This window comes from Pyrgilauda ruficollis, unplaced genomic scaffold, assembly GCF_017590135.1.
Source record: "Pyrgilauda ruficollis isolate IOZ18807 unplaced genomic scaffold, ASM1759013v1 scaffold15, whole genome shotgun sequence".
NCBI lineage: Eukaryota > Metazoa > Chordata > Aves > Passeriformes > Passeridae > Pyrgilauda > Pyrgilauda ruficollis.
The window spans coordinates 14,903,415-14,921,722 of NW_024513654.1; the positions used below are offsets into that span (position 1 = coordinate 14,903,415).

Here is an 18,308-nt window from a genome sequence, read left to right on the forward strand (position 1 = left end):
AAAAAAAAAAAGGATTTCCAGACTTACTTGTTCAGATTTAATGAGGCTGTTCCAGTGAAACTAAATGATGTGAAGGTGGAACTATTTTACCACCAAATGGATAATCAAGCTAAGATATTCTATATACTTGAATATAAAAAAGTAACTGGAAATGCACACTCGAAAATAATAACACATTAGCTTTATTTCTGAGAATAAACAGTACCTTTCTCCTGTCATATAGTGCATGGTTATCCAGTATCATCTTCCTTTCATGTGCAGCATACCTCCGCAAATCACGTCCAAATTGCTGTCAAAGATAGAGAAAATATGAAACACATGCACAAACCAAAATTCTTATTCTTTGCACCTTCTAACACCAAACCAAATAATAAACTAGGGTCTAAAAATTACCTCTGTTAAAGGAATATAGTCTGATAAAATCAATCATCTGAAGGGAAAAGTTTGGATAAGGAAGCCAAACATTTGCATCCATCCATCAGTCAGTTACTGTGACAGTAGTTGGGCTCTGTATAAGAAAGTAAACCTGTGATGGGCTCCCACAGTCTGCAGGTGAATTAGCCCAACAGGGAGTAGGAGCTCAGTGAGGCAGAGAAAAAGTCATGAAGTCATTGCTTACTTATCCAAAGGGCCTCACACTGTGTGTTTTTAGTGTAGACTCCTATCTACAGAGTTGAGAGAAGGGCTTTTAAGTCACCAAACACTTCCAGGATAAGAAAGGACCCCAAAGTCTGCAGAACTTAATCCAAAGCCCAAACAAATACATTTTTTTATCTCAAAAAAGTGACTGAAGTAACTCAAGCTCAGCACGAGAACACATCAATTTCAACATTTTTCCAGGTCTAAACCATCCTGCTTTCAATTAACCTGAGTAGAACAGAGTGGCAAGGTACCAGTACTGCTTCCAGCACATCAAAAAGATAATTCAGAGCAGGCTCAGAAGCTCTCCATTGTACCATATAAACACTCCCTTAAAAATAAACATCAGAAGGCAAGCATGTAGAACAGATTAAAAAATAATTCTGTCTGGAGAGAGATTAATCTTTTGAGTTTGCATTAGGTAGAATTTTTTGTTTTTAAAAGAGTGTACTATTTTATATTATGCCAGCTAACTAGTGTCTATTGTGAAAGTAGACATCATTTCAAGTTTTCTTATTAAAACATAAATCAAAATGTATTTTATTCTAGTTCAAAACTAATGTCTAATTTTAATTTTTTTCCAGTTTTTTACAATTTAAGAGTCAATTAAAATGCAACTGAAACAAAACATCTGATCTAGTCCAAAAAGAAAGATGTTAAATAGTTTTCAATTTCCTACAAAACAAATTAAGTTCCAATTCAGAATATCTCTTCCTCAAATGTTTAATTTACTGTAAAATTATGTGACACTTTCCAAATCATCTTTCTACTCTGTAACCATTTAAATTGCTTGTTAACAGTATCATGATGTAAAAAGACAACACAACTGACCAAAAACCTAGTTCTCTAGTTTATAAACCTAAACACTAAGCTTCAAGGAAAATAGAACTTAACTCTCCTAGAGAGACATCCAGAAAAGTTAGTGATGAATTCATCAGCTCCAACCCACGATCGGGGTGGATGACAGCATGAAATGTGATGTGTGGACATCAGGAATATTTTTTTTTAATCCATGAACTCTGAATAGTCCTGCAACAACAAAAATGTGTTTGCAATGCTGAGAAAACATACACTGCTGTGGTTACTTACCCTGGAGCCTGTCCAGCCTAACAGAGCATAGGAATATTGCTCAAAGGGGGTTATGACCAGATCCACACGGATTGCCTTCCAGTCTTTGACTTCTGCCATTTCCGATTTTTCTGATGTGTTGCAAGTGCTGTTGTCTACTCCCGGCTGATATAATTTTAAAATTGCAAAACACTTCTGAAAATGATCCATGGCATCAACTTTTCTGCTTGGCAGCTGTTCCTTTACAAATGTTGATTCAATGATATCACAATAAAGGAGTAAGCCCTGAAGAGAAGACATTGTTCACATTGAATTGCTGAACTGGTTTTACTGTCATTCCAGAGTTTCTAGACAGCTGTCTTAAAAATTCATGTGAAATGTAATTTCAGTAAACAAAGAACAAATGCCAGTGCCAGAGCAAATCTGGGCTAAGGAGAGACATGAAACAGCTTCAGCCTTTGAAAAAATATTTGAGGGAAATCTGCACTGGTAGATATCTGACAGTAGTGAGGTCCTGCCCTGTACTAAAGAAATAGAATTTGCAATTCTTCCCCTTCCTCATTTTCTCCCAAGCCTTTTTCTAGGAAATGTCAACAGAAATTTCTGGGTAAGGATTGACACGTTCCCATGTGACAGACATCTAGAAAAAGATGATTAGTCCAGTGCACAGTCTTGCTCATGGATTCCAAAGTGGAAGATTCCATTTGGACTGCATCTGTTGCATGAGATTTCCTTGTGACAAGATCTGGAGTCTCCAGAGAGATGGAAGATCCCTGGCCATGTCTTTTGCTCAGAGGGAATGCCCATTTCTTTAGGTCCTTGAATCACTTTTTTCTGCTTTGAAATCACTCAAATGTTTACACATCCTCCTTCCTCTGGACTACGGGCTTTTTAAAATTGTGGTGTTGAACTGAGAGTGCCTATAAGTGGTTTTATTTGATGGCTGTCAGTTGTTAACTACAATGGTGTTGTAGTTTAGGAATGGTATTTTCCCATTTAGTAGCCCGATTAAAACCACTCCTCTTGCTTCCCCCTCCTCTGCCCCAGCTGAAAACACAAAAAGGCAAAGATCATGGGCTGAGATAAGAAAAATTTCCTGGAAACAGCGATGAGGTAAGAACAAACAGTAACAGCAGCACTATTAACAACAAAAGGTATAAGACAAAGAAACGATTTACATGTAAAATACCAGACCATTTCAACCACCACACTTTCTCCCACTGGAAGGAAAATCCTTCTTCTAGGAAGAGAGAAAGTCCCTTTCTTCCATCTCTGGAGATGATGGAAAGTGGTATTGAATAACATTAGGGTCTGGCCACACCCCTTCCCTCTGATCTGGGCCAAAACCAGGATGAAAGGTCTCCAGATAAGACTCTTAATGTCCCAGGTAACAATGACCTGATTTTTGGAAGAATATCTCGGTATTTAAAAAGATATTTTTATTATTTCTTTTATTTAGCACAGGTGTGGTGATTTTGTATGACAGTATCTTAAATGTCTTAGAGAATACTTTACAGTAATAAAATTACTTTTAACACTCAGAGCTATAATTCTGCCCCCCCCCCAAAAAAAAGGGCATATCAAAAACACTTAACAAGATATGATTTCCATGAAGAGACACTGATATATATTATTACATTTTTAGCCTCCAGCTTCTTTGTTGATGATAGCTCCAAATTAACAATCCCATTATTCTACTGGAAATCAGTTATAGGCTTTTCATGGGTCAATGAGCCAGCCTTTTTAATGATAACTATTTTATTTAAATTGGCATTCTTTCACTTATTTGGAATTTTTCCTGATTATGAAGATTTATTATAAACTGATATAAGAAAATTCCTTATGTAGCTTCTTTCCCTTGGATGACTAGTTTCCAAGTCTGCTGATTTGAAAATGCTTAAATTTAGCAGGTGCTCTGTAACATCTATCTTTAAAACAGCAATTTTTTCTTAATTTTACCCCAATGTCACAAGGCACTGATGCTTGCTCTTTCCAAATATAGACTCAAAACAGCTGTTGAGTGTTAATGCATAGCTGCTTATTTTCCTGTTTTTTTAAATGAGACTATCCTCCTTTCAAGTTAATTTTGTTGCTTATAATGCTAATAAAAATAATTTTAATATCATTAATCATTGACCATTAATTGATGAATTCATGCTTTGATTAAGCACCAATATTCTTCCCATTTTCTATAAAAATCTGTTAGCTACTCAGCAGTGTTTTCTCATTTTTTTGCTTCATTTTTCTCTTTGCTCTTGGAGATTTGGGACACTACGCAGTATATAACAGAAGTCAGGGTATCACCATTAATAGGAGCCAAAGCCTAGGTCATGCACATTGGGATAGTGTTTCCAATTAACCTAGTATAATTAGACAGTGGACATGACCATCACCCCATAGAGTAAAGTTGAAATGGCGCTTGGGTACATTTGGAAAAAGCATTGCCTGAAGGGGCAGTCAGCTATGAAGATTGTGTGAAGTTGTGGCCACTGCTAGCTGCAGAGCTGCGTCCTTCTCATTACTCTGAGCCAGGGAATCTGCATTTCAGATTGATCTGTACACCATAAAGTGCTGTAGGTCTTGTTTACACAATCAAGTTTTAAAGTGTGGGCATTTTAAATTCTCAAATTTACAACACCATCAAAACTAAATGTATTTTTTAGAACAGTTATGTGAAGACTCTCAACAATTTTCCATTTTTAGAATGACCGCACACTTTTACTTAAATATGCTGAGTTCTGGCACATCAATAGGATTGATATTGGAGTAAATCCATGTTCAAATTTAGAAAAAGTAAGACTTTTTAGAAAAATATTAAATCAATCACTGAAAAATCAATCAAATATGGTCACTAACATTCTCAGTCATTTTTAATTAAATGGAATACTATTCTATATTTAGTGCTACATGCTGTCATTCATAATTGTTGCTAGCTGGATTAATTCTGCTAAAGCTAAGTAGGATCATTTTATATCATCTGAAAATGTAATCCAATATGTTCTTCTGAAATGTATATGCTGTTGCTCTCAATTTCCTTCTGAGATAGTTTAATAAAGTGAAAATGGATTTTTTTTTTTCAGCGAAATTCCTATATCTAATCCAAAATAGGATGTAGAATGTTAATTTGGAAAAATCTCAATGTAGATGAGACAGATGGAATTCTATAAAGTAGAAGAGCTAAAGGAACTGATGCCTGGGAGAAGTCAGGCCTTTTAGGATAAGAAGTCACTAGAAAATGGCATCAAAGGTTTGATCAGCAATGCAAAACTCAGCAGCTACTGCGTAATCATGCAGCTGCCTTGGTCCCTTTTTCATCTTGAAGTTCCCTGTGTGCCGGAAGGATCTGTTTCTGGGCATGGTTGGAGCAGCCTGACTTTGACAGCAAAGAACAGCTCAGCACTGGAATCCATCAATGAAGGTGTTTACCTCTCTATGCCATGGGCATTTGCACTACTGAGCAAGATAAAGAGACAGACAGACAGACAGGGAGTTACATGTACCTACTCACCCACACACAGCTATGCAATACACCCCAGAAAGATCACATGTCTTAAGAAATACCAGATCTTCACTTAGAACACAGCAGAAAATTGAACACTTCTGCTTACTTTAACCTCACAAGCAGGATAATCAGAATCAGCCCCGTACTCTCTCTAAAGAAATTTAAGCCAAGATCTCTCATGTTCAAGGCTCTAATCACCTTGCAATAATCTATTTTAGGTAGGAATTTCCTCATCTAAGTCAGAAAAAAACCAAAAAATTTCATAATGAATTGTGAAGAAAGGTGAGACAGTATGTGTTCCCAAAGGAGCTCAGTATCCTTATGCACTCTTTCATCTGAAACAAAAGGTTCTTTCCTCTGGCTTCTTAATAATTTCTGTGTCTAGTCTTAGAAACAGGTTTTGTTGCTGGCAAAATCCAGCTATCACTTAATAATGCATGTGTGGCTTTCCTGTGAACCCTGTTTCCAAAAATCTGTTTCCAGCAAAAGAAGAAATATTACTAGCTCCTCACCATCCTCTTTAATGGGACATCAAACCTTCCCCTTCCTGATCACCTCATCAAGGGAGAATACTAGATTTTAAACCAGACCAGTAATATATTAAAATAGGTAAGCACAGGCAGGCATCTCCATCACTCGTCTTCCTAAAGCCTAAAGAAAAACAACATTATATTTACATGAATATAAAGGGAAAAACTGAAGAGTGCAGGAGTGCCTGTAGTAACAGCATCTCTTCTATTGTTGAAAGTAGGTGCATATAACAGGAACAGTGCTAAATATAGCTATACAGGTTTTCAGCAAAAAATGAAAGCATTTTTTTCACAGTGTGTGAACGAAGCTACATCAGCACAGATGGCTCAGCCTGTTTGCCCACAGACTTTCAAGCTCTAACCCACAGAAGTAATTTCTTACTTTCTTTATGAGGCTTTTTGGAACCATTAAGACCGTAACCTGGGTACTGCATCACAGCTTTTCCATTTTGCCGCTCTACTTTGAAGACTTCGTGTTCTCTGTTCCTCAGCCCGTTTATCCCTGGTGATGCGGCATCAAAGACCATGATGGTGCTGATTTAGCCACTTCATTTTCAACAGCTTTCAATGGAAGGATCTTGTAACACAAAACTTTTGAGATAAGAAAAAGGCCCTTTAAACTATTTAAAGCTGTGGTCTATAATTTAGAAGTTAAACATTGTGGAATCCTTCACTCAGAGCTGCCAAAATGAAGTCAACATCATGGCCTCTGTGATGTACATCAATTAATTTGGGCTTAGGAGGAGCAACACAAAAGTGGCAAGCTGTGATGCAGACTACTGCAAAAAGTAAAAAAGTGCTTTATTTGGGTTTTTTTCCTGTCTTTCCCTCTCCCTTAGAAATCAAAGATAATAAAAAGGCAAGAGGTGTATAAATCCTCTCTTTCTTTTTTGCATTTTGATTTTGCTGGCAGCTTGTTTTTCAGTAGTGCCAGTAAAAGCCTGTATATTACAAATGCCACAGTAGAGAGGTAGTGTAACTAGTAGTATAAACCATGAAAAGTCTGGAGGACAAACAGAACACAGGAAATAATTGTCCACAGCTTTAAACTATACCCAGCTTCTTCGGGTTTGGTTTCTGTGATCATTGTGCTTCTGACACGTTCTACATGCTGGGATTTCAAGAGGAATCCTAATCTTTTTATCAAACCCTTGGCCACCTTGACCTGCCATACTCTGCCAGCTCTCCTTTCTGCCAAATAGTCGCCTTAAAAAGAAATCAGTAAGAACAATTCACTTTCAATTCCTTTTCTTTGAATTCCTTTTAATGAAAGCAGCTCAAAGTGAACTGAAAAACTTTTAGTACTCGTCAGACCTCCCAGATCACAGCCATTTTTCTCAGTAATGTAAGTGGAAAAGAAAGAATGAAAGGCTGCACTTGGGGTAGTCACTAGCATTGGTCTGTTGTCATTTTTCCCTTCTGTTCTATTATAACAAAGATGATTTTGGGAGGACCCATACCTGGTTTCCTAGAGATTCAAGTGTGTGTAAGAAGGTAAAAAGACCCATTCTAAGAAAAGAGGCAACTTTTCTCATAGTAAAGGGAATATAATAATCATTAAAAGACTATACATTAATAATAAAATGATGGATAAAAATAGAGTATTTCCTGAGAACTCATTAATTGCCATGGCTTCATTGCTTTTGAATAGTCTAAATAGTAGCTGCTATCAATCTACTCCAACACATACAGCTTCCACAGAGGAATGAAAAAATCTAAAAAATTAATAATAGTTTTTTAACACTTTAAAGACCAAAAATCAACTGGAAGAATAGGAATTCAGCTAATGTTGCATTTTACCAAGAAAAAAAACAAGTGTGAGGCCCTTCCATCCAAGTCAGCTGAAAGATTTTGACCTTGAAACAGATAACTTCATACAGTCACATAAGATTCTGTGTAGTTGGATGTTTTTCGTCTTTCACATGTTAACCCATTATACATTAATTGAAGTACACAGCTCAAGAATCAATTCAAAAGCATCCTCTGCAGCCTGTCAGCACTGAAAGCTGACTTGACTTAGCAGTGAAGCACTTGATTCATCTCAGGGTGCTGGCCTTTTACTTTTTGAAATGTAGTCTATTTCTTTGAATAGTGTTGGTATTAAATGTTGAAAAATATCTCAGCTGGCTAGAAAAGTAGAAGAAAAACAAAAGTTTATTTTTCCCAACATCCTATATTTTTCTGACCCAGGAATATTTTAGCTACGTGCACCTGTTATAACTGAGACACTTCCAACTTTAAAGCAGCTGGAAACTGAAGAACTGAACAGAAAGAAAAAAAAAAAAAAAGAAAAAAAAACCCAACAAAACAACCAAAAATCCATCCCTTAGATGAGCAACTCCTCTAAGAAATGACACAATCATCATGGTTAGTAATCAAATAGAGCAAAATCCTGCTCCAAAATACTGCAGTCAGCTGTAACAAGAAGTATGATGTTCTTTAAGAGATATATAGGCCTAATTCAGCGGAGTTAGAACATGCCTCTTTTGGCCAAGTGGTCTTTAGTTCATACCTGCTTTTTCCATAAGTCAACAACTTTATGCAGAAGTTCATCATCTTCTCTTGGTCCTGGATTGGTGATCAAAAAATCTATGTCATGTCCAATATTCTTACCCCTGAAAGGAATAAATAACAAGGACATTAAAAGAGTTAAGTTCCTGTTGAATTTGCTATGTTTTCAGAGAGTATTTTTGCTGCATTATAAAAAAAGTTTGCAGAATAAAGTGATAGTAATGTTGCTTCAAATATAACCAAAATGGAATCTTTTATTTTTATTATCGGGTCTATTAGTGTTCTTTATAAAATAATAATTACAACTTTTTGATCTATGTCCTCTGTTTTTCAACTAGATACTGCATACCAATTTGCAGATGTTAAATCTCATTCTTTCTTCCCCTTAAGTCCCAGAAAGGAATATTTTAGTCATCTTTGGATTAAAAAAAAAAAAAAAAGCATAATCAAAATACAATGTTACCTATTATGAATCCAGTGCAGTAACAGCATATAAACTTGCCAATCAAACTACCACAGATTTAAATATTCTTCTTTTCTTTTGATGCACATTTTAATGTACAAAACTGTGATTATGAACATTTTATTGTTTCTTTTAACAGCAGATATAAATCCTTTGACTATTTTGTGTTTCTTTTAAATATAACAATGTTTTTTACAGAGATGGAGATTTGATTTTTTTTTTTAGTACAGTTCATCCTTAATGTGACTGTATCTTGTTCATTACACGCACTAAGGATTTCATAATTAAATCCGTGTGCACAAAATTTAATTGCAAATGTTCTTAATGAAAAATTATGTCTTAACCTCTTGTTTTTCTCTGTTTAAGTCTTAAGCATTCAGCTTGTCTTTCATCTACTTTCCAAAGGTGTTAAACTGAAATATGATTAAGACTTAGCTATCATTTAAAAACAAGCAAAAGCATGTTATGGAATATTTCCCTTCAGAATTATAAAATGCTTGAGAATACATGAAAATTTATCTCACAGTGCAATTCATCTGAGTATTGCAGAACCAATACAAGGTTTTAATTTTGGACTCGGTAGTACAACAGGAACTGCACACACATTTACTGAGTGCAATCACCCCAGCCTAAGGAGAAATGAGCAGAGAGAGATTTTTGCGATGAGAATTATTCTAATATTCTAATTATTCTAATAATTCTAATAATTATTTTGGTGGAGTCAACACCCAAAATCTGGAGTAGTGACTCTTATGTGCAGCACATCTCCGAATGTTTCTCATGTGTTTATGGGAAAAGTCTGCTCTTGCTGATGTTCAAAAGGGTACATGATGTTACAGCTCAGGAGGGCTTCACTCAACACTGTGTCAAGAATTCAGAGAACTTGTGAACTGCTATTCAAGCAATGAAAATAAAACTTTGTCACCCAAAAAATCTTTTTTTTTAGATTTTATTAAATTATTTATTCTCTTAAAATAATGCCTAAAACTGAACCTGGTTTCTTAAACTTGGAAATTTGTAGAAACAGAACTGATAGGCAGACTTGTCTACTGCTATTTGTGTGACAGGAAGTCATCTAACTGATGGATAGTTGAACAGCATTAGCACAAAGTTGTAAGGAGATGAAAGTCTGGGGTTTGCATTTGACAAGCAGTCATACTTACTATAATGCAACTATTGTGCTGTGTCTGCAGCAAAGTCAAAATTGCTTAAACAGGTAGAAATTATTTCAAAGAGGTTTCAAACAAAGCATCAGTCTAGGCTTAGAAACTGAACAGCAATTCAAAGTCAAGAAGTTAGAAAATATTTAGTATTCCATGTAACACTGAGTTATTTTGTAGGATACCATTCATTATCTCTAAAATTACAATAATAATGCAAAGCTCTTACAGAGCACTTTTTACTAACATGTCTCAAAATATTTTTTCAAAGGGAAGGAATTTACTATTCCTATCTTAGAGATGCAGAGTGGCATAAGAATATTTGCTTACAATTATTTTTTAAAGAAATCAAAGGAACAAATTGGAAGCTGATGGAATTGGGAGCTGACTCCCCATGCTTCCTCAACATCTACATATTTTAGGTCAACAACATCTACAAAATCCTGCATCAATCTAGCCATAAAAACACAGGAAATCCAAGGTGCTTCACTGGCCTTCTATCTCCCAAGACAGAGACTATTTATTGAAATGCTCTCAGTGGCCTTTTTTTTTTGTGAGTTCAGCTCTCTGAAGCTTTGAACAGGAAAACATTCAAGTTTTGGATTTCCTATTCAGAATCCACTTACATATTTTTCTTTTCTTCAAATTTAAACCTAAATCTTCGCTGGGCAGGAGCTATAAGAAAACCAGCACCTTAAAGAATGGAAATTGCAGCTTACCTTTTGTTCTAATAATTTATTCAAGCCTGAAGACAATAAAAGACAATGCACTGTTAATTAACTGTGTTCAATTCTTGGCTGACTAAACTTGTATAAAGCTGGTAAATGTTTCTTAGCAGTCAATGAGCTACTTTTAATGTTGTTGGAATTATCTTTCTTGCTGTTATTAGATTCCAAGTCATCAAATATAACTATCATTATGACTAAAACTTAAAGATATGAATGTATGGAAAAACATAATCATATTGTCTTAATCTACAATGGCAGCACCTGCATTATTAGACATTTAATAGTTGTATGTGTGCAGAATATTTTGAGATACAGGAATAGTACATGATGGCAAAGCCACATCAATGACGATGCTGATAAAATTATTTTAGCTGAGGAAAGGTGGACTGACATTTCCCTACTACTCACAAAACTTCACTATTGGATGAGAAAAATTACTTCTGACTTTAAAACCTTAAACACTATACTAGATTTGTCTTTGGGTTACTTAGGCTACTGAGTAATGGGTTCCTGAGGTGTTTCATTTAATAGACCATATTTTCCTGGTTTCAGAGATTCACACTTCATTCAGAGTGAGATTATAATAGTTTTTGCAAATCCTTCTCAATCTCTTACTTCACTTCTGTGTGAAAATAATTCTCCAGTTAAGCGATTTACCACAGGTCTGTCCTTGTCAGCTAAATAACAAACAATTTGCCTGATTTTGGAATAAAAATAGAAAGGCAACTAGGAATTTTGGACCTGGAATCCAATTTTAGTACCATGCGTTCCAGAGCAGTGTAAAATACCATTTCTTCACAGCTGCCATATTGTGTAATTCAGTTGATTCTCAAAACCATTTTAGGAAGGGAACTTCAACACTCTCTTCATGAAAAATGTCACTTTAATATTCAGAGGAAGAAAAAGATTTTCACTAGCTGCTCTGAAAGGCCATCAGAGATGACTATGTCCCACTGGCTCTGCAGTCTCAGAAGCTGGACTAGAGACAAGCTGGACAACTCAAAAAACACAGATGGAAAATTTCCAAATAATTCTGGATTTTTTGATTGGTTTCAGGGTTTTTTTTGTGTTGTAGCGACACAGCATAGCCATGACTACATTTACTAAGCAAATGCTATCTATTGCTTAATCAGAGAAAATTCTTGTTGGCATGATAGAATTAAAAGTGTTGAACTAGTGTTAAAACTTTCAGTGTTTCCACAAGCATTCTGAACTTTACACATGAGAACACTGCCACAGATAATCAGAAACATTAATCGTTTGCACAAAGTCAAGCATATTTATTTATGAACCTGGTGGACTGATAAGCAACAGGTGCTTCTTTGTCTGCAATGTCTGATCAACTACAATAAATGCTAAAGAAGAATAAATTTTGTAGGATTCCTGGAATTTGGCAAATTAACTGCATATAATTAATTACATGATAAATTTTCAAATCAAACACTCAACAGCAAAAAATATAGCACAATAAAGTAGGTGCAAATAATGGTGAACATCAGCAGTAAATAGATTTGGCATAGGCATTTCAAGCTTTATTCTATGTGACTGAACATTTTATTCCTGCCAAAATTGTGGAAAAACAATAAATGTGGAGGAAGACACAAACTCTCAAATACTGGGTGTTGGCTAATGTTCCAAGCTAATCTGTTTGATGAAACTGGATTGTATTTTCTAAAATAGCATATGTATGATAATACTCAGATGCTAATCAATATTTTAGTCATGACATTTGCAGCCTATACAATGAAAAAGAAAAACCCCATAACTCTGAAATATGTTATGGAGAGTGATTGCTATCAGGAAACACAGTGAAAAAAAACAGTCCATCAGGAATTGCTATCAGGAATATAGTCAATATTCACCATAAAACTGGAAAGTTTTTTTATTTATCTCTTTCCTGAGCATTTGATTGTATAGTTGTATTTTGACAGAGAAAGCTAGGAAAATCAGAAAAAGTAATCTCAGACCAGTACCCCATGGAGTGGGCCTTAGACAGCATGTGGAGAGTCTGCACAGAATATCAGAGGATTTAACTCTCCCTTCCTTCCAGAGAGCTCAGACTAAAAGCAATGCAGCTGAAATTCATTTGTATAGCAAGCTGGATCCTAGAGAAGATGCTGGAAGTTGATATTAAAAAATGACAAGCCCTTTATTTGTTGAAAGAAATATGGGAATTCATTATATGTTAAATTAAGTGTCATCTTCTCAGCATTCTTCTTTTGGGAAATGGAGAAAGGACAGCTTCTAGACAGACATCCCCAAGTGATTTGAAAATATGTGAGGACATTTGAAGATTTTCTTGAATATAGATGAGTAATATGCATAAACATCTAAGAAGAACAAAAGTAATTGCTGAAGTGATGATTGTGTGGCAATGGAAAAGGAACTAAATGCTGCAGAAAGTTACACATACCTGAAGAAATGAAAATACTGTGATATAAAGCGACAATCTTTTGTTTGAGCAGTGAAGAGAACACTTGAATAAGTAGCAGAATCACTTATTTTAGAAACAGCAAACAAATAATTTATAAGTACCATAAAATGCATGTTCCTGAGGGGGAACCCTAGTAGGCTTAGTGTGCATGCCCAGTAAAACATGTAATTAGAGCTCTAATGGAACATGTACACATATGTACACACAGTGCAAACATTTCTTTCCGTCTGTTCTGATACCAATGCCATATTTTTTTGCTTTCGGGACATATCCTCTGTGCTGTGTCTCAGGTAACTCCCACTGTAACAGCAGCGTAGAATTATTGTTTGACATCAGTTGAATTTGACCAAATACAGGTGGCACAGGAATTCTGTCTAATAACTGCAGTCCTGATTAATTTGCTTCTACAACCTATCTGCAACCAACATGTGCCTTTCAGGAAAAGGAACATACATTTATATTCCAAATCCCAGGTAGTCTGCATGCCTGTGGATTTGCTTATTAAGCAGTCTTTGCTGAGATGTCAAACAGGGGACAGACAATTTCTTACAGCCAGATATTAAAATAATTCAGAGTTACTGTCAGTCAAACTATGAAGAACTACATATTTCCTTTGTATAAACCCCTTATAAAGAGAAAAAACATTCTTTAAGCTTGAAGTACTGGAGTGTGACAGTGCTACAACTGTTACATAGAAAGTAAAATCCTGGATGTTTGACAGAAGAATTCTACCAGCTGCAAAATAGTTACAGAATAATTCTTGGCTCTGATACCACAGATTTTCAAAACCTCGTTGCATAGTGTCCCATCTTCAGATATAAATTACTAGAGTTTTAATAAAATAGAAAAACACTGGTCTACAAAGTAGATCAATAAGTACAATTGCCTGAATATTTTGCCTAGAGAGAATTTACTGAATTCATAATTTAATCACAAGTTTATTATGCCAGAACATTTTCTCCCCTGATCTTTTTTCACATCTGAAATCTGGACCCAGAGTAAATGGCTTTATTGACTCAGAAGGACATTAACCTTTGCTGCTTATACAATTAGTACACTGACAAGAAATTTGCAGAGTCAGATCTGTGCAAGGATTTCTGAAACACTGATTTCATGCTGAAGGAGTTTGTTAAATGGAAGAAATTACGTTTGCAATATGGTTGTTTCATTTGCAACAGGAACTGGGTAATAGTTAAAAGTTAGAAAGCTATGTTTTTGTTTATGGCAGAAAGTGTCTTCCAAATTGCAAGAAAATGCTGTAATATTTATTTGAAGTTATTTCTTCAGAAACTCTCAGTTACATACTCTGACAAATGGAAGTTCTGACAAATCCTGACTGTAGAGATTACTAACAACCTAAGTAGCAGCATAATACTGCTCCAGCCCATTGCTAGCATAAATGACCAGCTAAGCTCTGTACATCACATGTAAGCTGTTCTTCAAATCACTTCCAGCTTTATCTCAGGAGCTTTCCTTAATATTCAGGTCAGCTCCACATTTCCAAAACAACATTTAGATTCAACAGTGTCAATGTCATGGTGGTTCATATACATCTAGACTAGGTAGCAAGAAAATAAATAGCAGCAGCTCAACCAAAGTTAACAATCCAAAAACAGGCACACAGAAAACAGAGACAGCAGAATACAAAATGTAAGTGTTGGCAAGCCTGACTCACATTGTGCAGTGCCCACTTTGTCAGCCAAGGGAGAGGGGAAGGGGAACATTCAGTCAGAATAAACCAGGGGCACTCAAACATGCCAAACTCCAGCATCAGCTTCATTTGCTCTCTCGGTGCTTCATCTCCACCTTAAACATGACAAAGATGTAAAATCAATGAGGATGTCTAAAGCAAGATGCCATTTTATAGTTCATCAAATTAGACAGAAGGCTCAACTATACTATTTATCACATGAAGCCATACTACGTGTCCCTAAGTTTGGAGTTTTAAGAGTCATAGATCACTCTGACTCCAGAATTAAAACTCCAGCAAGACTTCCAGTGCAGGACAAGGACAGGGTAGTAAATAGGAAGCAAAAGCTATACAGATTACCAGGTTACTTTATGCAAAAACTAATGACAAGCACTAGATGACAATTTTGAGCATAGTTACGAAAAATAATAACCTAGATTCCTCCCCGTCTTAACACTGCAAGTATCTATACCCTGATTTCAGTGAATGCCAATAGTCAGAACCTGCTTTTCAAAAATAAAGTAACATTCCTGAAGTAGTAAGGAAAACAGTGAACCAAGATCTGATCAGGTGTCTGTAGAAGACAGATATGGGTTGGGCTTCTTCAGATAATTTCTGCTCTCCTGGTTGTTATTTGAATTAGATCCTAATTGCGTTTGAAGGCAGTTTGACACTAGTGGTTGCCAGTCAGTGTCAAAATTAATTCTCTTCTTTCTAATGCCACATAGGTGGTAAGGTACAAAAAATCACCTGGAGATGAAAAGTGACAGTGTGGGAAGATACTTGTGCTAATATTTTATAGCTGCACTCTGTGTTCAAGGCCCAGCCTTTCAGGCACTCTACTGCACTTGGTTTGCACCAGCTGATAAAAACTTTGGGTTGAATATTTCCAGAATTCTAAATCCAAACTGACTGAGTTTTTATTCTATATCAAAGGAAATTCTGGAATTCCTGCCACTTGAGGGTTAATTGTTCCCTGACTGCACATTACAGTGCTCTGCTGGGGTATTGTTAATATCTGTAAGATGGTTTAATAGGATGCTGAATAATGTCTAAAATAGCAATAATCTAATTAAATCAACTGAAATAAATTCTGCCACTAGCAAAGACAATGAAAATTAAAACTGATATAATGATATATTTAACTGAAAAGATACCATACAGTTATGAGAACTACCCTGATTCATTTTGAGGGAATTTGTGGGTAAAAAAAAATTGCTGTCATAGCTTTGTCTGCAGAATTACTTTTCCCACTAATTTAAGAATAGAATTATTTAGGTTATACTGTCTCTGAAAGAAAAAACATAGTGAAAACTGAGAACTGTTCCCCTGGGCAGCTATAAATCAGACCTCTACAAAGGTTTGTATTGCCAAAGGTAGCATACAGTAGCTTCTTCACCTAGCCAAGTAATTTAACATAAATCCAGCTGAACTATGTAAGTATTTGGCAAAGACTCACAGGTATCTTCCCTGGAAAAAGTGCTTGAGGGTGGACACTTCATTAAAATGCTATTTTTCCTGCCCAGTGTAACAGTAATTCTAATTCACTGGAGGCAGAACCCATTTTCCATGGCTGTGAAACATATTTGTTTTATTTTTGAAGTTAATCCAACTCTGCAATGAAGCAGCATTGGGAAAAATCCTTTCCCTTTAGGATGAGAAACCTTACTAGACAGCATAGGGGAATACAGCTTTAATATAGGATACACAAAACAAGCATTTTTGGTTTCTCATTTATTCAGGAGGATATTGCTGGTATTGTACATCAGTAGCTTCTGTTCAAGAATCCTTTTAGGGAAAGACCTAACAATGCAGAGAAGTAATCACTTAAAAGATCTTCTTGTATCAAGTCAGGAGAAAGGAGCATTACCTACTGCAGCAGAAGGGATCACATCACTGGTTATTTCTGCAAGTTTTGTTCTGAAGGTAAAAATCACTGAAGTGAAGAAAACCAGTGAAAAACCTGTGCAACAGCACTTAAATTTACTTGAAACATAATTTCACCCTCAGTGACTACATTGCCTCAAAAAAAGATGGTAATGAATGGCCCTCACCTCATCTCATTAAATGCACTTTCAAAGACCAAAGTGTGTCATGCTGTGCTTGACTGTATCTTTTATGACCCACAAGAAACTTAGACATTTCTCAGAGCACAAGACACTCGGGTAACTACTCTTCATGTCATGATAATAAGTTTTGTTTTAACAGGTATTTAATTTAATGCAATGAAAGGAAAAGATCAGAAAACAGTAATTCAGCTGAGGAACTTAAATGACCAGTGTAGTTAAACTTAGAGCTATTGACTGATCTAAGATATGTCTCTTAGAATATTTGCATTTAAATTATTTAATTATTTAATGTGTTAAACATATTTTATGCAAAACCCTGAAAATATTTCCCTGCCCTGTGAAAACAATGAACAGTGAATGGTGTGTTTATATATTGCCTTCTATGTACCTTCAGCCAAATGGTTATTTCAAAGCATATTTCAAAGCATATTTGGTTTAAAACAAGACTGTGTAAGGATTCTCTTATACACTAGCATCTATGAAAACCATAGTCATGGAACAACATGAAAATCTGAATGGAACTCAAAATTTGAAGAACTGAAAAAAAAATTTATCACAAACAAAAATATTAAAAACAAAGTGATTCACCTATTTTTGCAAGTATTGCCTTGAGGAGGACCACCTGCTATTCACATGCTGAAACTACTTCTTTCCAACCTTAACTTCAGATTTGTTAAAAACAGAAAAGTAATTTCTGTGAAAAACAGTTGCAAAATTGTTTTTCAACCAAATCTATTGTACACTATTAAAATACTTCCTAAAGCTGTCTTCCAGCAGTCTGATTTCTACTAAGACAACAAAACAGGAGAATGCCAATGTAAGAATTTAGTCAGCTACTGGTTATTTAGCAAGTATGTCTGTCTCCAGTGATTGTATCAGTTGCACAGCCTGGATGGTGCTGTGCTCTGGCTTTCACAGAATGAGTCAGACTGGAAGGGAACCCCCTGGGTCATCTGCTCCAGCCTCCCTGCTTGAGCAGGGTCACCCCAGAGCACTTTGCACTGAATTGCATCCACACTGCTCTTGAATATCTCCTGTGAGGGAGATTCCACAGCCTCTCTGGGCAATCTGTTCCAGTGCACAGTCACTCACACAAGTAAGAAGTTCCTCCTCTATGAGAAGAACATATTTGTCTTCCTTCCATGACATTGAAGCCTGAACGCGGCTGTCACCAATTATACCCTGATGCTGGATATTTATCACTTTTGGCTTGCACACAAGATGACTTTTTTGTTGCTAACAGCTTTAGCCTCTCTGAATCCTCTACTTGGAGTAAATTCACTATTCCACCAAGCAAAACAAAACTCTGCTTAAGCTTTGAATCACTGCAAGTGCTGTCTCAATTTCATATAAATAGCACAACTGTACCTGGAAGCTGGCCATGTAATTTCAAGCTTTAAAGCTTATGAAATGTCCATACCAATCTGTCACAGTTTTATTTAAAGTCATGAAATACATTGCTGAAGTTCTGCTTTTGCTGTCTTGACAAATTCTTTAAATTACACTTAATTTCA

The 18,308-nt window shown here is 35.8% G+C and overlaps 1 protein-coding gene across 2 annotated transcripts in view; it reads right to left on the bottom strand.

Annotated features, from left to right (window-relative positions):
- The window catches only part of DNTT (DNA nucleotidylexotransferase), a 79,666-nt gene that overhangs the window by 19,478 nt on the left and 41,880 nt on the right, over positions 1 to 18,308 (bottom strand). Inside the window, exons 8-10 of one of the 2 annotated variants that reach the window (XM_041461457.1) lie at positions 8,276 to 8,354; positions 1,729 to 1,992; positions 206 to 289 (exon numbers count right to left, since the gene is read on the bottom strand). In XM_041461457.1, coding sequence (XP_041317391.1) covers positions 206 to 289; positions 1,729 to 1,992; positions 8,276 to 8,354 — 427 coding nt within the window. Of the gene's footprint in view, positions 1 to 205; positions 290 to 1,728; positions 1,993 to 8,251; positions 8,355 to 18,308 lie in introns of both variants that reach the window. The other variant, XM_041461456.1, reaches the window with a different exon arrangement.